Genomic DNA, 23,620 nt, shown 5'->3' with positions numbered 1-23,620 from the left:
TTTGCAAAACATTTTTAAATAAGCACTGATTCTTAAGTACAGAGCTCTTTGCCACACACAAATTTAAGATGCATTCATTCTTTTGAAAGTAACATGAAAAGTTTTTCTTTCTGGAATTTTTAGTTGGTTAAAGATTCAACTACGCAAAAATCTTGGTAAAGTCCCTTCTATGGAAGTTAGTGATACATAACTTCTAGGGGCTTTTTGTTTCTAGTTACTCTTTTCTGAATAGATTAATTTAAAAAGAAGCAGAAAGACACCTCAAATAGATAGGTTTTTTCACTTCCTTTAAAAACTCAGGTAGCGAATCAACCTCAGAGTACAGAAAAAATAATTCAAGCATAAGGGGGGGAAAATATCACCACTCCATAAAAGGACAGTCCCACGTAATCACTCTTAAAAACAATAAGCAAAGAGGAAACGTTCATAGTTAAACTACACTGCCATATACAATTGCTGCACAGAGGATCTAAAAAGCCACTGATATGTAAGTACTGAAAAATAATTTGCTGTTTTAATTGAAAAACAACAAACAGTTCCAGGAAGTTAATGTATTCTTGTGTTGGACTGAATTTTTTCATGTGGCTGAATGGATATATTCTTTCTGGGTGGGAGAGAGAAATGTCAACAGGAGAAATTCTATGCCACTAAGACAGTGTATTCAGGCAAGTTACAATAGAGAGACTATCTGTTATTTTAATCCAGGTGCTAATTCATCTTTGGGTCCAGCGATAAACAGGTTGAATTAAAATGTTTTATTTATAATACAGCCTTTTGAAAAACAAATGCAAAAGTTGACTGCAGCATTAGGATTGACAGTTTTTGCGAAATAATGTAATTTAAACCATACCAATGTAGAGACTAATGTGGAAGAAAATATTTTTCAGTAATTATTTCTATGTGTCAAACAAAGACTTCATATTTCTAAGTCAATCTCTCTCTCTCTCTCTCTGCATAAATCACTCAATGAACCTGTAAGATACTTTAATAGTTTGAGAGTTTCTGAAAGCACACTTGTACTGTGGCAGCAGATAGCTTGTAGTATCACAAATATTTCCATGCTATGAAACAGTCTTTAGGCTATTCTCAGCCCAACTGCTTCTCAATCACAACTCTACTCATATGTAAAAACAATATAGCAATGATAATTTGCCAGGGTGCATGTAAGAATTTCTCCATCTTTTGACATAATATTGTCTTTCAAAGCTTTTTCTGTATAATTACTCCTTTTTCCAAAATGCAATTACTTAAACTTTTTGCGCCAAAATATCTTTATATGCTGAAGTTAATGCAATGTTACTGGCTATTGGATTTTTTAAAATATCCCCTACTTAAATAGATTGATAACGTTTTATATTGCAGTGGAACATAAAAAAATAAAGCTTTTCAAATTAAGCAACTCTTAATTCTCATTTAACTTTTCAACAAAATAAAGACAACCCACAAATCTTTGAGCACATGGACAGCAAAAAGATCAGAAAAGGTGAGCTTTGGTAGCTATATGGATCATTAACCCAACAGTTCATATTGCTAGCACTTGAATCAGCTCCCTCTGAATAGAGAGACTGTAAGCTTCTCGATAATTGTTCTTTAACAGCCAGTCACTACAGTTATGTAGCTTTTAATAAATAAAACAGATTAAACAGAGACTGCACCAGGACAGATTACACATCAATAATGTATTTATTATAAGGGAGAGTGCTTTCAGTGCTAAAGCACAAGTTGCCATTTGAAATGTTACTTGATTTTAGGAGTGTTATTTTAAATGGTTCAGAGTTTTTCCACTGCTACATTGTTTGGTTCTTTCCTTATTCAGTTTAAAAATTTTAAGCAAGTAAGTGAAAGGAGTTTAGTTGTCTCAACATCAGCTTGGTCTATGCACTAAATCATGCTAACAACTATAGATGTTACACCAGAGGACTCTCACATTTTTCATAACCCACAAAGACCACATGCAGAGAGAGAAATTCATTAAGTGGACACCTCCTCTCCCATCCAGCCAGACCACACACTCTTCTCCCCTTGTTCACAATCACAGAGCATTACTATGAAAACTACAGCACTTGTTTACATGCAAAAGTAATATTACAGAAGTATTTAATATATTTTCAAAGCTGTCTTAATCCAATATAATCAATGAAAACAAGGAGTGCTAGCACCATGTAACCAGCTAGCTCTTTGTGGACCAGCAAACGATCCACCAGTTTGGGAACCTCTGTTACACTATGCAACAGATAAGTTCCTTTCCTATACCTTTAATGCCCACTGTCCCCACTACTACAGGCATCTTTCCTGCAACAACAAAATGGGATGTGTGTATGAGAAACCACTTGGGCTTGTGCTCTTTCTCCCTTACACACACACACACACACACACACACACACGCTTTCTCTCCCCTCTCCTGACAATGCCAGGACGTTTCAGACTTATTCAAATCTTTTATGCACTAGTGGTTTAAAAAGAATACTTGTGGCACCTTAGAGACTAACAAATTTATTTGAGCATAAGCTTTCATGAGCTACAGCTCACGGCTGCTACTCTGAAACCAGTGGTTTAAAAGTTACCTTTGGAAGCTGAAATGAAATTTGTTTCCTTTCCAACATGTTTTTTGTCCATCACTCATTTATCACTCTAGAGTGGCAAATGAATGCTGGGCAGACAAATCCTAAATATTTATTTTAGAGAACAAAAAAAATAAGCTAAGATTTGGATTTTATTTCTAAATATAAAAGTGGATTTGTTACATGACCAATAACTAGGCAGTAGACATTAGACGTCCTACTGCACCTTCATTAGCTTATTGAACAAGCAGAACTTCTGTTCTTCCCCTTTTGTTTACACAAATTTAATTGACGTTTCTATTACTTTAGAATGCAAAAGACTACTGTCATAAAACATTATCCAATGTACAGTTAAAATCTCCCCAGGAAATAAATATGATAAATTTCCTACAGAAACACCGTGGCTATGGACCTGTTTACCATGCCCAGGCAGCAACTTAGGCATCCACTCCTCAGTCATAGAGTTCAGATTTCACTGGATCTAGACATACCACTGTATTTTGGGCACAGCTTAACAGCCCTGAGAAATTTGAAATCAATAAGATATATTAAAAACACTGCATAAGAAGGCTGAGGTGTTGGAAAGAGGCAGAATGGTCTAGGGCAAGCCTTCCTGCAGCCCCCTCAATCTGTTTTGAAACCTCGCACATTTTCCAAGCTGCTGATGCACACCAATCTCTCTCCTAAAACGTTCTCTTGCACTCATTTAGCATGCAATTTTCTAACATTCATAACTTTGTTAAAACTAATATATTTTGATTAGCAAAAATGGCTGATCAAAAAAAAATGTCCGAGGCTAAAATGGGGTGTGAGTGAGTCCCTCTGCCTAGGTCAGGGAAGGAAGGAAGAAAAGAAATCCATCATGTTGACAAAGGTTAAATAAATATACTCAAACCTTTCATACTATTTCTTCTCTGTCTTCAATATAGTGCTAAGATGCCCCCAGATCCCAAAACTTTTCTCTCATCTTTTCTTGCAAGTCACCCTTGCAAGAAGCAGGCAAATTAGGAAATTTCATAAGGATAAGAGCAATACACTAATTAAAACAAAAAACAAACAAAAATCCCACATCACTACAGTGTCTAATTTTGCTCCAATCTGAAAAAGGTCTCCCGACAAATCTCAAACCACAGATCATTGGAGTCAAGCCAGCAGAGAATTTGGTGGCTGGACTCTCTCCCTTCCTCCTTCTATTCTCTTTTTAACCAATTATAAAATAAATTATTATTATTCCTTACCTTTTTGTTAAAGAAATATCACATGAGCCATATTAAAGTAAATAACCCAGTCTTACATAGAGAGTAAACAACAATTGCCTTTCCACTCTTACAATGTTTGTTCTCCTCCAAACAATAAAAATTATAAAGACAAAACGATGCATAGATCACTTCAATTTATGGATAATGTTTTATATGTGGTTGTAGCCATTTATACATGCTATACCCTGGTGAGAAGATAGATAATAGATTCTTTTCATTCATCCATATTATAGCAAAAGGAGAGAACAAAAAGAAAAGGTCACGAAAGCTTATGATCAAATACATTTGTTAGTGCTACTACTCTAGAACAAAAAGAAAAATTCAGTCAGCTAGGCCAGTATGGGGAAGAAATAGTTGCATCTCTTGTATACAGTACAAATGTATACAATCTAAGGCCCCAATCCTGCAAATACTTATGCATATATTTAATGTTATGCACATGAACAGTTCCACTGAATTTAATGGGACTACATGCATGTGTATAGTTAATCATTTGCATAAGTGCTTGCAGGATCAGGGATTTTGAATTAAAAACTTCTCAAGGCAGAAGTCATGGCTTTTTTTTATATGGAAATAGCACAATGGGGACCTTATCCTGGCCAGGACCTCTGGGTGCTACAACAGAAATATAGAACAAAATATTATATTATCATTTAGTAACAACCGTCTAATTCAATGAAAGAGTGCTAATATTTGAAAAGGGCAAACAGGATGACCTGGGTCATAGGCTGGTGAGTTTGACATCAATCATGGGCAAAATAATGGAAAAGCTGATATGAGATTCAATTAATAATGAATTGAAGGATATTAATATAATTAATGCCAGTCAACATGGTTTTATGGAAAATAGTGTTTGTAAAATAAACTGGATTTCAGTCTGGGATGAATGAAGGTAACTGCACAGATATCATTTACTTAAGCCATGTCTACATTACAGGTGCTACAGCAGCATAGCTATGGCGTGGTAGTGTAGATGCTTCCTACAGTGAAAGGAGTGATTTTTCCATCGCTGTATGTAATTCTTGCACTATACCACTGACCTAACGCTGGTTATGCTGGGGGTTAGATCTGCTCACACCCCAGAGTGATGTAGCTTTGTCAATCTAAATTTTAAGTGCAGAGCAGGCCGTATACTTATGGAAGGCATCTTAGTACAGCATGGCATTCTAATTAAAATATTCACACTGTACAACATCAATAAAGTGTTCATTAAATAGATTAAAAACTGGCTGACAGATCTCAAAACGCAGCTTTTTAATATCATCAAATGGTGGGTTTTCTAATGAGTTTCTACAGGGATCAGTTCTAGGTCTGATGATAGTGAACATTTTTACCAATGATCTGGAAATAAATGCAAAATCACTGCTGATGAAATTTACAGATGACACTCATATAGAGCGATGTGGATAATTTGGTAAACTGGACCCAATCAAGCAAAATGCATTTTAATACAGACAAATGTAAGGTTATATACCTAGGAACAAGGAATGCAGGCCATGCCTACAGAATAGGGGGCTGTATCCTGGAAAGCACTGAATCTGAAAAGAATTTAGGGCTAATAGTGGACAAGCAACTCAACATGATCTCCCAGTGTGGTGATGTGGCAAAAAGGGTTAATGCAATCCTTAGATGGATAAACAAGGGAATAAGTAGGGAGGTGATTTTATACTGTGTCCAAGTCTGATGTCCATATTTTAAAAACGATATTGAAAAATTGGAGGGGGTGCAGAAAAGAGCCAAAAATGATTTGAGGGCTGCCTTACAGCCACAGAATTAAAAAGCTCAATCTGTTTAGTATATCAAAGAGAAAACTGAAAGTGACTTGATTATGGTGCATAAATATCTTCATGGGGAGAAAGTAAGGTACTAAAGGGCTCTTTAATCTAGGGGAGACCAATGACTGGAAGTTAAATCCAGACAAATTTAAATTAGAAATAAGGCACACATTTTTAAAGAGCAAGGGGAGATTAATCACTGGAACAAAATACTAAACAAAGTTGTGGATTCTCCATCTCCTGAAATCTTCAAACCAAGAGTGGATGCTTTTTGGAAGATATGCTTTAGTCAAACACAAGTTATTGTGATCAATACAAAGGTAACTGGTGTAATTCTATGGCCTGTGTTATACATTATTAAATGTTCCTTTCTGGCCTTAAAATCTATTAATCTATGAATCAATGCAATCAAATTATTTGCAGCCCACAATGCATCCGCATATACCCATTCTCATGCATTGTCTCATTCAGACAAAACTAAAAATCAAAACAACCATATCACTATAACTTTCTTCACTACACTAGAAAAAGAATGACTTCCAGTAGCATGAAATATCCATTTTGTATTCTAGGAATTGTGACAGTGTGTTCTAAAGTGCTAACTTAATAGTTATGTTTTTCAAACCTCTACATTAAATTAACTTGACGAGAAAAGCACGATAAAAAATTGAGAATTGACAATTCATGCAGGTGTAACACTAACAAACAACTAAAGTTCTATTCACATTTATCAGCCTAATATGCAGAGCAAGGAAGCAAACCATTGATATGCCAAAGGCATCAAAGTGTTTGCTGAAATTCTATGATACCATTTTCTTGATACATCTTTCTAAGGTACAACACAGTTTGTAAAACCACAGTTCATCTCTATTATTTTCTTAAAAAATTAACCAGACGGAAGGACTATTTCAACATAGGTGACATGAGGGGGGTCATTTGGTTTAACAATATAATTAAATAAAATCATTCCAGTAGCAGTTTTTGGAGATTGCTTAAAAAGACACATCGTGATTCATGACAGACAAAGTCACTGGGGTAAATCACCAATTCAGCGCACAATGCTGAATTGAAACAATTGCTCAGTGGGAGCACAATGCAATCATACCAAGGTGTGGGAGTAGGGTGACCAGATGTCCCAATTTTATAGGGACAGTCCCGATATTTGGGGCTTTTTCTTATATAGGCTCCTATTACCCCCCATACTCTATCCCAATTTTTCATACTTGCTATCTGGGCAGCCTATGTGGGAGTCAAGTCGCTGCTTAATTAGGCTGAGGCTTGGAACACTGAAGAAGTGATCTGCTCCACTTTTAGTCAGGCAAGAACACGTAGAACACTACTGCCCTTTTCTACCACCTAGTGGATTGTGACAGAGGTTTGAGAGAAGGAGTCATGTACTCTAGTCACATAATGAGCTATGCAATAATGATTACTGCCAAGAAACAAACACAGGGCAGCCTGGATATCAAGGAACAGGGAAAGACCACTCTTGGACTAATTAATAATACTCTTGACACCTTCCTCTAGGAAGTAAGTTTCCCCTTAATGGTTGCCAGTCCAGTGTTACCAAGAAAAGGCAAGACCAATCCAGCCAAGATTCTCTCTCTGTACATCTGTGTTTTTATACCAGGCCCATCAGCCTGATATCTGAGCAATAACAGACTACTAACAGCTTCAGTTCAGCATAAGAATGCAAGTAATATTAAACTGTAACATAGCAGCAGAAGTCACATTTATATTTCAATTTTTATTTTAATAAAGGCTACAGATACAATTTATGAAAGTCTATTCTTGCTTAGAAAAAAACAGGTTTCAGAGTAACAGCCGTGTTAGTCCGTATTTGCAAAAAGAAAAGGAGTACTTGTGGCACCTTAGAGACTAACCAATTTATTTGAGCATAAGCTTTCGTGAGCTGCAGCTCACTTCATCGGATGCATACTGTGGAAAATACAGAAGATGTTTTTATACACACAAACCATGAAAAAATGGGTGTTTATCACTACAAAAGGTTTTCTCTCCCCCCACCCCACTCTCCTGCTGGTAATAGCTTATCTAAAGTGATCACTCTCCTTACAATGTGTGTGATAATCAAGGTGGGCCATTTCCAGCACAAATCCAGGGTTTAACAAGAACGTCTGAGGAACGGGGAGGGGGGGGGGGGCGCGTAGGAAAAAACAAGGGGAAATAGGTTATCTTGCATAATAACTTAGCCACTCCCAGTCTCTATTCAAGTCTAAGTTAATTGTATCCAATTTGCAAATGAATTCCAATGCAGCAGTCTCTCGCTGGAGTTTGGTTTTGAAGTTTTTCTGTTGTAATATCGCAACTTTCATGTCTGTATCGCATGACCAGAGAGATTGAAGTGTTCTCCGACTGGTTTATGAATGCTATAATTCTTGACATCTGATTTGTCATCTATTTCCCCTTGTTTTTTCCTACCCCCCCCCATTCCTCAGACGTTCTTGTTAAATCCTGGATTTGTGCTGGAAATGGCCCACCTTGATTATCACACACATTGTAAGGAGAGTGATCACTTTAGATAAGCTATTACCAGCAGGAGAGTGGGGGGGGGGGGGGGGAGAGAAAACCTTTTGTAGTGATAAACACCCATTTTTTCACAGTTTGTGTGTATAAAAACATCTTCTGTATTTTCCACAGTATGCATCCAATGAAGTGAGCTGTAGCTCACGAAAGCTTATGCTCAAATAAATTGGTTAGTCTCTAAGGTGCCACAAGTACTCCTTTTAGAAAAAAACAGTATTTTTCACTAGGAAAAAACTATTTTTTCTATATTGCAGTTATATGTATTTAAATAGTATGTACTCTGTATATTAGAAATATTTATAGATTAGTTCTAGGCCAGACTGTTCATTTTTGATTATTACATCAAGAGTACAAATCCCACAATTCCTCAAGAATAAAAAGTAAGACACAATTATTCCGTGAATATGTTTTAGTTTGTTGCCATACTGCAATGTGCTTGATTATCATAAGTTAAGGATTTTATATATTCTTTTGGAGTGGGTAACATCTAGTCACTTGAGGGAGAGCTGGGCGGAAGAGGGGTACCATAGTGGGATGATGACGGTGTGGCCAGAAAAGATCAAATACAAGAGATGGAAATAAGAAACACCAGTTTCCTGTATTTAAATGCTTTTAGAAGCACCCAGGAGATTAGACAGATTTCATCAAGAGAGGAGAGAAAAAGTAGGAAAGGAAATCAGAACAATCCTCACGAAGATAAATGCATTATTAAATGACCACTCACACCATGCCAAAATGCTCCGGATGATCCATAACCAATTCAAATAAAATTAAAGTCAGAAATATAATTATACAGCAATTCTTAGCAAGTGCTTTTTCATAACCAACAACTAATGTAAGTTTGCTTTCATGAACACTAAATAATGGACATTACTTTACACCAGGTTTTCCTATTCAAAGTACTGAAGCTTACTTACACAAATTCAAATTAGGCTCTCCACTGAAAGCATGAAGAAACTGTTACTTCAAGTTTATCACTTGAAAAAGCTCAGTAATCCCTAGGCTCAAACAGGGCAAACTAAACCCCAGAAAAGCTGTAGCCAAGTGTCTTAACCAAGATATAAAAATCCATTTCAGATTTTAATTCCAACCCAGAATTAAGTATTCTGATCTCTGATATCCGGCACATATTTTATGATGAATCTTCAAGAAACAGCTGCCACTGCTTACCAGTAATATTTATGAGTACCAGTTGTCTGACCATTCTTTCTCTCTCAGTCTTCTGTAATAGTACAACTCCAGAGATGATATATTACCTGGAAGAGTCTCTCTCAAAGATGATCTAGCTTAATATAACTACCCTGACATTAGGCACTATATGGAGATGTTTATAGCTTAATTTAAGATCTGAAATATGTGATCCACACATCTACAGATTTATTTTTTATGGAGGACTGTATAAACTGCTGATAATCAAGCCAGGACTCAGTGACCAGACTAATACTATGATCCAGTATGTACTATAAGTAAACTGAATTGTGACCAACTTGAAATAAATAGGGCATTCTGATCGAAGAGTCAGCGTGAAGAATATCAATCTTTTAATTCTTCTGCATCTTACTGGAAGGAAACTGTACATTGTAAAATTAATACTCTGGAACATTTTAGAAATGTGTTCTGATATTTTCTATATAATGTATTTATTCAGACACAGAAGTCTGAAATTGTTTTTAAATGTTGTCTACTGAATAATACCTCAAAGGGGACACACAATACCTCCAAAGCACTTGCAACTCCTCCCAGCTTGGTATCATTCACAAACATTGTAAGTGTACTCTCTATGCCATTATCTACATCACTAATGAAAATACTGAACCGTACTGGACCCAGGACCAATCCCTGTGGGACCCCACTCGATATGCCCTTCCAGCTTGACGGTGAATCACTGATAACTACTCTCTGGGAATGGTTTCTCAGTCTTGAACATTCAGCCCCACGAGGTCACACTGGCTTCTCAACAAAAGAGCTGTCTCAGTTATTGGAAACCATCCAGAACAGCGCTCGTGAAAGTTCTAACACCGCCAGCAACACTACCCCGCATAAATCAATTATATCCTGTGGCCAAGGCATTCGTAGGCCCCAACAGCCAGCCTTGAGTGGCTACAAAGAAAGTGCGAAGGAGACTGTAGTCTTAAAGACTAACTTGCAAACCCTTCTATTATTATTATTAATTACACTGAGAAAAGTGTGCTATGCACTTTCATGGAAATGGAGACAGGCACCATTCTTGAAGCACTTTTAAACTAAATTCAAGCATGACACATGGGGGTTACAGACTGACAAAAAGGGGGAAAGGAGAGGAAAGAAATGAGTTATAATAATCAGATCACCCATGAGTAACGAGTAAGGCATGTTCACATAAAGGTGGCTTCATTAAATTAGAGTTGTTTTGTTTTTTAAATCTCACTAGCAGCCTCAAAAATGTAAACCAATCTTCTAGTGTTTACACAATGAAATCTGCTTTAAAAAAACTGAGCTAAAATGTTATGCATAATTTCACTAAGCAACAACTAAGGAAGAACATAGCAAAAAAACACACATATTTTAAGGGTAGTGGTACCAAGGAGGGAGAGGAATTATTTTGTGTGGTTCACTTAGGTGTGGTTAGGTGGAACAAGAAAACCTTAAGAAAATTTAGTCTGCATGGCAAGAGAAAATTCTTGTGGAACAGTCTCTCAGAGAGAAATGGTGGAAGCCCCATCACTTAGGGCATTTACAATTAGACTAAACAAAGCACTAGAAAAGCATCATAGTGCACATTCTGCAATCACAAGGAGATGAACTGAATGATGTTATAGGTCTTTTCCATATCTAATTTCTATGATTCTATTACATTAGCTTTTATATTTACAGGCCCCAAAACCCAAGAGTTGCAGACTTGGAGTCGCAAAGGCCTGCTAGATCAATCCTCTCCTCTCATATTTTTAATAATATATTTAAAGCTATTCTGAATTTGCTGTATTGCCATTTAGTCAACAAGTATGATATATTATATCTAGATTACATGTCTGCTCCAAGAACCACTGAAGAAGGTTTGGAAGGTTTCAGTTCAATTGTTATAGGCAATACTAACATTGTAAAAGCGTGGTCTCTATAAATTAAGTTCTCGTTACATGTTAATATAAGTCACAAATTTCATATCACTGCCAGAACCTCTTAGCAAATTAAAAAGAAACAAAAAACAAATAAAAACTCCCTGAAATTCACAGAAACAACTTTTTAAAGGTTTCTGTAGTTATCTGACCTTTGGTGACTTCACATGATTATGTGTCATTTTACTTTTAAACAAAACTGAGGGCTGCTTTTCTCCCCCAGGCTTCTTTAAAAGTTCTCTCTCTAACCTCAAACATTTATTTTCTAGAAAATGATATTCTTCAAACCCAGGAATTCCCCAATTCATCCAAGTTTTGCTTTCTGCATGGTTTTGTTTTCTTTTATCAAAGCAAGAGAGCTGAACTTTTTTTAAACCACCTTAAAAAAAACGATTTCATCATAAGCAAGTTTCGTTTCAGGTTTTACAATGTTGGCCTGCTGCAAGATCAGTTGGCTGCTGCTAGGGGGAAGAAGTTGGTTTATATTTATTACAAAATGTTCCCTTTTGTTTTGTTTTTTGTAGAGCTATGGCATTTCCTACGGAAACACCAGTTGTGAAAATGGTCACTGTCACGATAGCTTTCACAACTCCTCAGACAAACAACTCCACCTGCGACCTGTATGAACATCAAAATACAGCAAGGATCTTACTGCCTGTGTTTTACAGCTTTATTTTAATTCTTGGTGTGCTTGGAAATGGACTTGCCCTCGTTGTCATTTTTAAAAACAGAAAAAAAATCAACTCTACTACCCTCTATTCCATAAATCTTGTCCTCTCAGACATTCTTTTTACTACTGCCTTGCCTACACGAATAGCATACTATGCACTAGGATTTCATTGGCCATTTGGAGAAACACTTTGCAGACTAACTGCTCTCATATTTTATATCAACACATATGCAGGTGTAAACTTTATGACTTGCTTGAGTATTGACAGGTTTTTTGCCGTAGTCCACCCTTTTCGATACAACAAAATCAGAAGAATTAAACATGCCAAGTATATTTGTATATTTGTCTGGTTTCTTGTATTTAGCCAAACACTTCCATTGCTCATACAGTCCATGTCAAATGAGGAGAGAGGAAGGACTACATGTATGGAATATCCAAACTTTGAAAAAATTCAACATCTACCGTGGATACTTCTTGCTGCCTGTTTAATAGGGTACATCATTCCCCTTGAAATTATACTATTTTGTTATTCTCAAATTAGTTGCAAACTTTTTCAAACTGCTAAGGAAAACCCATTAACTGAAAAATCAGGGATAAACAAAAAGGCCATCAACACAATCATTTTTGTAATTGTTGTGTTTGTCATCTGTTTTACTCCTTATCACATTGCAATTATCCAACACATGATCAAGAAGCTTCAATATAATCCTTTGTGCAATGAACAGCAAACTTTCCAGAAGTCCCTCCATTACACTGTGTTTCTGATGAATTTTAACTGCTGCATGGATCCTTTCATCTATTTCTTTGCATGTAAAGGATACAAGAGGAGGATAATGAAAATACTGAAACGTCAAGTTAGTATATCAGTTTCAAGTGCCGTCAGGTCAGCTCATGAAGAAAGCTCACGTGAGATGAGAGAAACACACATGACTATACTTTCAAAACCTTCAAATGGAAAGTTATAAACTGAAAATAAACATTCCAATAATGCAAGTTTACTGGGCCTTCAGTAAATACTGTTTATGCTTCCTGCGCAGCAAATTAAGTAAGATTGTTTCACAGTATTTTGGAAATCAAAGGTGATGTTGGACTAAAAAATAAATGGTCATGTGAAAGCAAGAAAACTCAAAATTAGCATTTTCTAAGCTGAATCACTTTGACCTGGCTTCATGAGTTTTCCAGGAGATTTCCACCATTCAGTATTGTCCTGCAACTTTCCATTCCTGGATTTTAGGAAAGCTTGATTCACACTATATACTAGTACTCTGAGAAAGGAATAAACTAAAAAAAGCTAATAGCTCAGAGTGACTAAAAACCAACACATCTGAAAAGGGATAAACATCTGACTGATCTCCAATTTAAGCACTCATTACCAATATGGTGTGTTATGTGCACTGGACTGACAGGGCAAGGGTAAAGACATAAAACAAAGGAAATAACTTTTGAAGGAAAATAAAACTTATATTTTTCATGGATAATTATAAATGTGTAATTTAGAACCTTTTGGAGGCAGGGTTGGATTACAGTATTCAGAACATGAACATCTTATCTAAATTTATTGTGGATAACTTTGTGGGAATACAAGTGAAAAAGAGTTAAGACACTGTTCGTTTGTAAAATTTTGCATGTGTAAGTAAATCTAAAGAACAAAGAGAGCATTGTTTCCCACAACTATCCAAGGGTCTTCAAGGTTCCTGCTAAAATCACAGGTTGCAATAACAATAAGATAAAAGATTCTAGAAATGGGAAGAAATGTTTATAGTTGAAATGTATTAAATTTGTTCATTTTAATGGGAGGAGTGACCACCTCTTCTTGGACACTCTTTATGTGGAGGGTTACTATATGAGAACAGCAGAAGATGGAGCAAGCTTCACCATCATGGTTGCTGCTGCCCACACAATCTTCTGGGTTGCACCACAACACCATGCGGCCTTCATCGTTCTGAACCTGAAACATGCCTTGACAAGACCAAGCCATAGTGGGAACAGATGACATCACTATCAGAGGTGCTAGAACAATTTTTCTAGTGGGGGTGCTGAGAGCCATTGAACCAAACTGTAAACCCTGTATATAATGGAAACCAGTTCAAGCCCGGGGGTGCTTCAGCACCCCTAGTTCCAGCACCTATGACCACTATCCTAGGGCTCACCTCTGCCCTCACCTTCCCCACCCCAGAATTAGCTGACTCCTGAACAACAGCTAGGATGCCAGTCTTTGGTTCCTGCCATCATACCCTTCCTCATGTGTCATGTTCTTTCCCACCTTATTTCTCCTTTTTTTCTATTTCTTGTCTTCTGTCTAATAAGACTTTGCCTTAGCTGGGCAACACAACTTTGCAACACTGCTGTGAGCCTGTGAACAAGAAAGGCAAGCTAAAAACAATGCCTTGAACAGCCCAACACTGGTAAAAGATTGCCAGATCTCAGAGTGGCAATAAGACCATGTGCTGTGTCTGTGTTTCCTCAGCAGTGAGATTGCAACTGAAAGTCATCACCAGATAAAGAAGCTACATTTTCTATTTTTGCTATTCTTTATCTCCCCCTATATGTGAGTTCACCGTGTTTTCCCTTAAAGGAAGCGGGACCATACTTGAACAGCACAGCAGCAGCAGCTCAGGATCAACTAAAGTAACTTTTTGCTCATTTCCCCACAAAAAAGCGCAGTTAATACCATCTAAATACTATCAACTGGAGATTTCCAACCATAAAAGACACTATACAGCTGAAGGGAAATGGAACAAGGAAAACTGTTACAATGAAAGACTTCATTGTTTAAGTTGTAAATGCTTCCACTGTTTTTTCTTCTTTTCCTGTCTTTTTATTAAAAAGTTAAAAAGATGTTTAATGGTAGCTGTTAACATGGTAGTAAGTCAGCAATAACTTGTCACAAAATCACACTTAACTGTTTAATGTTGTAAAAGAAAACATGGGTTTTAGTAACATCTTATTCCTGTTGGGCATGTGACACCCCCTTTCCACTACAGATTCCATACTATTAATGTCTATCTTTCTACTTATGGCATGCATTTGGTCCAGTTTTAGATTGGAAGACCCTCAGAGCAAGACATTTCTGTATATTTGCCTGTAAAATGTCATGAACACCAACAGTATATCACCATATAAGCAATCACTTATGTATCTCTCTGTTTTTTTAACAAATAAAATCAAAGCACAAATTAGTATTAAAATATTAATTCCCTCTTTTCTCTATGTTCTCACATCTATCATTCTGTTATTTTTAAATCTAAATATATATATATTAAAACTAAACAACTAACTTCATGTCAAAATGCTAGTTTTCCTTGAGTAAGTAAGGACTGCAGCACTGGTCCAATTACACAACAGTTTATTTAAGAAAAGTCTTACATAATGTGCCCCTTAACTCTTTTTTCCTTATTTTAATACATTTTCTCAAATATTTAATGAGACACCATCTTTCCGTAAAATAAAGACCTAGAGCTGAATTACATGGTCTATTAAAATACCTACTTTAAACTTAATTTCCTGGTGGCATTTTACTGTGAGTAACAACTGTTTGTTTTAATGATTTCTCTCATAGTAATTTAATGCATTATGTAAAGAAGGTTATAATTAGTTCTAATTTAGACTAGATTTAGATGAGAAGCAGCACCCAATTTGTAGACCTTGAAATCAAATTGAAATATAATGTATTGGGAGAAAAATCTTTCAGTGTTCTCTATTCTAGCACCCACCCACACATCTGAATATGCCCCCAAACGAACTAGAAATAAGAAAGAGCTCAAGAGGTGGATGAGAATTTTTCCTCCTCCCCCCCAAAGAGGTTGCAAGAATATTTTTTAGTGTGTGCATGCAAGAGCTTCTCCTCTTCCTCTTTTCGTACGTGCTGCTGATGTTGTGGAAAGGCAAAGCTAAAGGAGTGAATTTCATACTCATTATCAAGGCAGTAAGGTCTGTGATCATCCTTACTTCCTCTGGTCTTAGTCTTGGGCCAGATGCCAAAAAAGCTCTGTTTCCCCACTCTCACAAGAACAATTTGTTGGTCGTTTCTTCTTTTCTGAAGGGCATAACTCTGGAAGGAAGTTGTATTTCCTTAGCAAGAGGCATCACTCTTTTAAGTGGTTTAGTTAAACGCCTGGAGGGCCTTAAAATCACATTTGTCATCTTTAAAAGTACCTAATGTCCTATGGGGAGTCAATAGTGATGTGTTCTTAGCAGCTACTGCTGCTGAGGTGGGCTGTGCTGTGTTTTGGATCAGGTAGAGCTTTAACAGTAGTGTACTAATACAGTGAGCTGTAGTAATCTAGTCTAGAAGCTACAAAGGCATGGATCACTTGCCAGGTCAGTAACAGAAAGCAAGGGGTGTAAGCCTTATTACCAGCCACAGATGGCAAACTTAACTCTGTGCATGTCCAGAAAGAATGAGGAGCCTAAGAGAATTCCCAGAGAACAAAACTATTTGGTAATCTGAGGGCAGACTCCTTCAAAAACATAAGATGCTACAGTTTTCCAGCTCTTCAAAAGGCGTCCCTCATTCCATCAAAATCATCTCTGTCTTGATTTGGTTTAGCTTCAGCCAGCCTTCATCCACTTGCTAATCTTGGCCGGGCACGAGAATAGTTATGTAACACTGCTATCAGCAATGCAAGTAAAACAGAGCCTGGTGTCATGTGCATATTGCTGACTGTTGAGACAATGTCTCATGACCTCTCCTAGCAGCTTCACTATAGACAAAGAACAGGATAAGTGATCAAATAGAGTCTGCCAAGTGGTATGTTGCAGACAAGACTTTGCCCATCACATTCACAATGTGGCCTGAAAGGAAGGATATCACCCAGTGCAGGAGTAATCATATTAACCTTTGCTATGTCTCCAAAGCAAAACAATATACTCTGGTCAATTTATCAAATGCTGCAGAAAAGAACTAATATTATGAGACGTATACATCCTCCACTGTAATTTCCATTGCATGTTGCTATGTGAAAACTTGATTATGCCAATAAACTCAAATCCTGATACTCCTCTCACGTTGGTGAGAATCAGGAGTAATTCTAGTTTCATACCAGTATAAATGAGAAAAGAATGAAGCCATGTGTATGTATTGGCATAATAAGATATTTTATATGATTCACTTCATTAATGTAATAAATGACATCTTTAATTACTCTTAACCATGATTTAGCATATAATCAAGTTACCAATGATCAAAATTGCAATTCTACAATGTTAATGACTTATTTTTTGTTACAGGTAAAAACATTACTGTAATTCATTTAAACTGGGGTTGCTAAATTCTATCTTCATTTGGACTTTCCTCTAAAGTCTTTATGGAAACAAACAGGTGTTAATCAATGTTCAGTTTTAAATGAATTATCTAGGTTTAGGGGAGTCTTTATTGGATAACTTATGTGATTTATAAGAGTTGCTAAGGTTACAACAGCAATGAGATGCGGTCTGTGTTTCGAAATTGTTTCTCAGAACAGCACAAAGATCAAGATGTCACTTTGCAGTAGTAGTAGACAAGAACAGGAAACAAGTGCACCTCCACAGTTTTAAACATATTGGCTTGAAACATATTTTATTGCTTATTTTCACAACATCACCCCTACAAGCTTTAACCTGATTAGCCCCTCTCCTTTGGAAGTGCTGGGTATGAGTTACTGTCTGTTTCTCCATCTACTGGTCCATTGCTGGTGGCTGAACCTTCACTCACTTTGCAGTAACAGAGGCCAGACAGAGGGCATTTTAAATGGAAATAATATTGAGGAGTAGCAGCAGGCCATATTAACAAACTGAGGAGGAGGGCTACAAAATATTACTGCACAGGAGGAACAGACAGAACCCTTGCCACTTGTTTACTGTAATCTTTTTTTGTTTAGCATTCTACTATTGAAGAATATGGGGAGGGAGCAGGATTCAGGCAGGTAGCATACTCTTTTGGAGACAGTTTCTAAGGATTTAGAGAGGTGAGAAAAGAGGAAAAAAAGTGATGTTGCCGGCACACTGCAGAGTGTGGGGAACAGAAGAGTGAACCCCCAAAGCCTCAGGAGGTATCAGAGGGCAGCAGACGGCCCTCTGAAGTTGTCTGGAAAAGAAATGGTTGCAAGAAAACAGTAAAAAAGTAAAGATTCCAATGCCTGTTTGGAACAAGGAAGAGGATAGCACCCAACATACAAAGAAAAGGAGGACTTGTGGCACCTTAGAGACTAACATATTTATTTGAGCATAAGCTTTCGTGAGCTACAGCTCACTTCATCGGATGCATCCAGTAATGCATGATTTTGACACCCCAAATAAAAGGTGAAACAAGCAATTTTAGTAGTATTTCACTTTGTGGTTTTGTGTATCTAACTCCGGATGATAATCAAAACCCCAAATGTCACACAGCTCCACTAACTACAAACCTATTAGAGTTACAAAAATAGTGTGTGTAACTGAAATAATGATTGTGACTATCTGCTGTGACTACCTGAGTTAACGTGGGCAACAATTAGTTCAGCCTAATCTTTTGAAAGAATTAGAGTCATAAAGGGATCTATTGTCCTGTTTAATAACTTACATTTTGCTTCTGCTGTAAATCTCTCTGCTTATCCACTATGATAATCCCGTGGTTTAAATTTTAACAGCAGGGAGACACATTCCCCACTTCTCCACCTCCCCAAAAAATGAGCATGAGGGGAGAGAACAAACTTGACTAACTAAAACATTTTTAGATGTCAGTGTTTACCTGGAATAATATACCAATACACAATATTTTGCCTTCAGCTGATGAACTTGTACTCTAATTTTTGCAGAAAAAGTGTGGGAAAAGATAATCATTAGCTTGATTTTTTTCTTCAAATTAGTATTCCTTTTTTAAAAGTTCATATATGCAAAGTTTTCCCTTAAGGCTGTATATCATCTTTCCATAACACTTTTATTTCCTCACAAACTAGAGGTCATGCATCATTACAACGGAACATGACAGCTAGGAATATGAGACTTGCCATGCCAGATCATGACATCTAGTCTGCTATCCTGCTTTAAACAGTGGTAAGTACTAAATGATTCAAAGGAAGATGAGGGATGCCTCATAATATAGGAATTTTCCCCTTAGGAGTATTTTCTTCCTAATCCCAAGTAGTTCTTGATTCATTTATATCCTAAGGCATAAGCATTGATATAGCTATTGTAGGTAGCAAGATTTATAACCCTTTATAACCGTCCAAATACATGGAACCCTTTTATGGGCTCATATCTACTATATAAAAAAAAAAAAAAAAAGGTTAAGACCTTAGGCCAAATTTAGCAAAGCTTGTGCAAAAAGGCATATAGTTCACCTCCATAAAGAACTAAAGCCCACTGGCTTCAAACATTCATCCTTCTGCAGATTTCTTCTTTCTCACCTATCCCAATCTCTCCCTGCTCTGAATGACTGTCCTTATTTTGTAGATCTCTAATAACGAAGTGCTTGGTACTTTCTACTCTACTAAATAAAAAGCAAATTACTCCTGGGGGAATTCTGCACCTAAAAATTAAAAAGTCCCCATATTTTATTTGTCAAAATAACACAATATAATCATACCAGTTTCAATTATTTTGGTAAGTTATTTCAAAATACCTGTCAGCAACTATGTAACAATATAGACAACAAAAAAGATTCAGGAAATGTTTTTTGACAAATAGATTCCTTACTAAGCATATTAACACAGAACTTTGAGTAATAATTCATTTAAACTACAATACGGAAATGTATTTCCTGCACCTCTCACACTGGTACCTTGCGTTTTGTCAAATCTGCAGTGAAAGTGTTCTTAAAATGAACATGTGCTGGGTCATCATCTGAGACTGCTATAACATGAAATATATGGCAGAATGTGAGTAAAACAGAACGGGGGACATACAATTCTCCCCCAAGGAGTTCAGTCACAAATTTAATTAACACGTTATTTTTTAAACGAGCGTCATCAGCATGGAAGCATGTCCTCTGGAATGGTGGCCAAAGCATGAAGGGGCATATGCATGTTTAACATATCTGGCACATAAATACCTTGCAATGCCGGCTACAGAAGTGCCATGCAAATCCCTGTTCTTACTTTCTGGTGACATTGTAAATAATGACATTGTATCTCCTGTAAATGTAAACAAACTTGTTTGTCTTAGCGATTGGCTGAACAAGAAGTAGGACTGAGTGGACCTGTAGGCTCTGAAGTTTTACATTGTTTTGTCTTTGAGTGCAGTTATGTAACAAAAAAAAAAATCTACATTGTAAACTGCACTTTCATGACAAAGAGATTACACTACAGTACTTGTATGAGGTTAATTAAAAAATACAATTTCTTTTGTTTACAAATATTTGCACTGTAAAAATGATAATCAAAAATAATATACACTTTGATTTCAATTACACAAAATACAATATATATGAAAATGTAGAAAAACGTCCAAAATATTTAATAAATTTCAATTGGTGTTTTATTGTTTAACAGTGCGATTAATCCCGATTAATTTTTTGAGTTAATCACATGAGTTAACTGCGATTAATCAACATCCCTAGTTCACATAATTTATTTCAGTATATATCACTTAGCATTTGCTAACAATAAATTTAATCCATCATTCTGCCCATTTACTTAACTTTCTTAAATTCCTCACAATCTTCTCTAGTCTTTCAACAACTAAATAATTTTGTCAACATGAAATTCTGCTACCTTCCCGTTCACCACTTTTCCAGATCACTAATAAATATACTGAACAGCAAACATCTTATTACAGTTCATTGGTGCAATCACCTGTTAACCTTTTGCCAAACTGAACAACAGACCATTTATTCCTACTCTTCATTAAATAAGACACTATTACAAAGCGAAGCAACAGGAAGATATCTTCTTGGTAAACTGTGTCACTAAACAGATACACTGTTGTGTTTTGTACAGTCTGGCACTTTATCATGATGTATCATCACTTTATCATCCTACATACAACTTGGTACTTTTTACCCATATAAGACTCACTGATCTGCAATTTGCAGGATCATCACAGAGCATTTTTGCAACATAATGTATTTATCTATCCTCGAGTCCTCAATACAATAAATGATATTTTATGCATTATTTTTGATAGCTAAGTCACTTCATTCTTAAAATATATTCGTAACTCTTGGATGAATACAATCTAGTCCTCATTACTTACTACATTATAACCAAGGAGATATTCCATATTGCCATAAAATGAAATTGAAAACTCTGAACTACTGTTCATAAAGATAATTTACAAATTTAATGCTGCAAATTCTTGTTCCTATTAAAGTTGTTTTTGTACACTGTGGGTTTGGTTTTACACTTACTGTTATATTTACAATGGAAAACTAACAGCTTTTTTGTAGCATCATGTGTTTTCAAATAAAATATCTTCTCTTTTTCTATCTGTGACAGAAACTTTTTTTTAAAGCCAGCAACTAACAGCTCTGCAGTCCCGGAGATTGTTGCAACAAAATCATTTGGCTCCTCTGCAACCTCAAACAAGAAAAATAAGGATGGTGCAGAGCAGCTCGGTGATTTCTTTGCAACTGTCTTCATCATAAAAGTCCATCCCAGAGCTATTCTTTGTAGTCAAATATCAAAATAGAAGTTGTTTGAACAAAGTGATGACTTCTCAAAAAGTGTGTGTTCATTTTTTTTTACAGATATAACTGTGAGCATAAAAACAAATCAAGCAAAAATAATGAACAAAATAAACATTAAAAAGCCTTGTTACTTACACATACACTGAGTCTTCAAATTCCCTTCCTGATCAGTAGTTTAAAGACTTGAAGGACAGGTTTCAAATTTCCTAATAGTCTAGTGGACCTACTGTCTTGATAGCTGCTTCTCATATACTTAATAACTTTGTTCTTTGTCACCTGTCTTTAGCTATTTGCTCATTAAAGCCCCAGTCATACAACTACTCCTACCTGGAGCTCCACTGAACTCACTGTTATTAAGCAGTTAAACAAAAGTTACTTCTTGAACCAACTTTTGTGTATTACATAGGTAAGTCAAGAGTAGTCTCTCCTCTTGTGTGCTCCAGAGTTAGCTATTCAATAACTTATTTATGAAGTCATCCAATCCCCTGCTTCGCATTCTGTAAAGCAGCCACATTTATTTTACAAAAATATGGTAAACACAGGAGCTGAATGGGAAGACTATTGTTACTCCTGCTCTGAGGAGTTCTTCCCCAAGAACAGGTACCTAGCAGTACTGTGTAATTTGGAAGGGGGAAGGAGTAGTGGTAAGGAATTCAGTCAGGAGACATTTAGAAAGCTCAGTCTGTGAGGACCATGAGATGAGATAAATGATGTACCTGCTTCATCCAAGGATATCAGATTCTAAACAAAGAAGGTAGACCGATCAGTGAACACCAAAGAGAAACTTGTCAGCATGATGCAATTCTTGACTTCAGCATGGGGCACTTATTTTAATTGTGCTATTTTTCCTCAAACATAAGATGATAGAGGGCACCATCAACATTAAGGCAAGTTTAAACAAAAAAAAAATCTAAAACTATCATCTTTTCAGAAAAGTTCATCCCAAGCCTTTGAAAGTGAACTGAGGATTTCCTTCTGCATTCCAAGGGGATTTCCACCTCCCAATCTTCCTCTGCTCTGGCTATGCATGAAGAACAAACAAGGTTACTATACTTCCCCACAGAGGAAGGGAAGGAAAAATCCCTGTCTCCAGGCTTACTAGCAGCAAGAAAAGCTAGTCTCCTTACAACTAACCCGCAGCTGGACTGAAAATATGGCCTTCTAGAAATCCGCTACAACAGCAAGTGAAAAAGAGAAGCCTTCCTTACCATTCCCCAAAGTGAAAAGATTCTCTTGCCAGGTATGTTTTCTCCTCTTTCAAGGAGCCAATTTATTACAAAGCTTTTGGCAAAAGGAAAAAAAAGTCATAAGAAGAGTTGTCACTGTACAGTGTCCAGTTTTGTTTGCATCACCTTGAGAGAGATACAGTAGGGACTGGATAACTGGTTACAAGTACAGTGGACCTTCCATATGAGTGTATAAAAAGTAGGATTATTAAGCTTGACAAGGAAGAGTTGACTTGACTGAGGTACAGTGAAAAAGTGACTGCGACAGAATACACCTCTGCATTCACAACTTACAGACGATTGTAATAATGTTTGTACAAGGTATACTTTGTGAGATATTTAAAAACTCATAAGTTGCTGAATATAATAGCAAAATGCACACAGCAACGTTATATGTGAAGTTATAAACATAAATTCAGATCATGACTAAAAGTATGTTTTCCAGATAAGTTTGGGGAGTGGCCAAACCAGTTCCTCAAAGACAAAGGGCAAACTTATGTCTCAGCCAGGTGTAAATAACGCTGATGGACCATTACCTGCTAAGTGGCCATTCTTTGGCAAGAAAGGGGGTAGGAGACAAAAAAAATCTACTTTTTAGCAAAGAAACATCAGGGAGTTTCCTTCCACACAGCCTGCCTGTCACCTTGCTCCCAGCTGAAAATGCTTCTCAAAGGGGGGACAGGACAACAAAAAGGGGCAGTCACACACACACCTCCTCTTTCTGCTCACTGCATTCTCTGTACCTGAAAAAGACAAAGGAAGCAGCTGTTGGACTCTGGAGAAGGGATCCTGACCTAAAGAGTTTGGTCAGTAAGACTGGTGAGAAAACTTTGCTTTGAATCTAATATAGTTTGTTAACTTACCTACATTTAATCTTGTTGCATTTAATTAGTTGCATTTAATCTTTATT

General features: G+C 36.6%; 2 protein-coding genes across 3 annotated transcripts in view; one reads left to right on the top strand and one right to left on the bottom strand.

Moving 5' to 3' along the window:
* The window catches only part of UBAC2 (UBA domain containing 2), a 164,423-nt gene that overhangs the window by 68,331 nt on the left and 72,472 nt on the right, over positions 1-23,620 (bottom strand). The window lies entirely within an intron of this gene.
* Positions 410-22,471, top strand: GPR183 (G protein-coupled receptor 183). 2 transcript variants are annotated; one of them, XR_013345613.1, is made up of 3 exons: positions 410-487; positions 11,756-18,912; positions 22,416-22,471. XR_013345613.1 is itself a non-coding variant. In XM_077812941.1 (2 exons), exon 2 carries the CDS (start codon positions 11,760-11,762, stop codon positions 12,864-12,866), a length of 1,107 nt encoding a protein of 368 aa, XP_077669067.1. In that variant the 5' UTR covers positions 410-487; positions 11,756-11,759; the 3' UTR covers positions 12,867-21,179. The 2 variants fall into 2 exon arrangements, 1 of the variants encoding a protein (XP_077669067.1); XM_077812941.1 differs by lacking the exon at positions 22,416-22,471 and having other exon boundaries at positions 11,756-21,179.

The sequence above is a fragment of the Eretmochelys imbricata genome, chromosome 1 (assembly GCF_965152235.1).
Source record: "Eretmochelys imbricata isolate rEreImb1 chromosome 1, rEreImb1.hap1, whole genome shotgun sequence".
Taxonomy (NCBI): Eukaryota; Metazoa; Chordata; order Testudines; family Cheloniidae; genus Eretmochelys; species Eretmochelys imbricata.
Note: the sequence above shows the minus strand (reverse complement) of the source record. Positions and strands in the feature narration are given on the sequence as shown.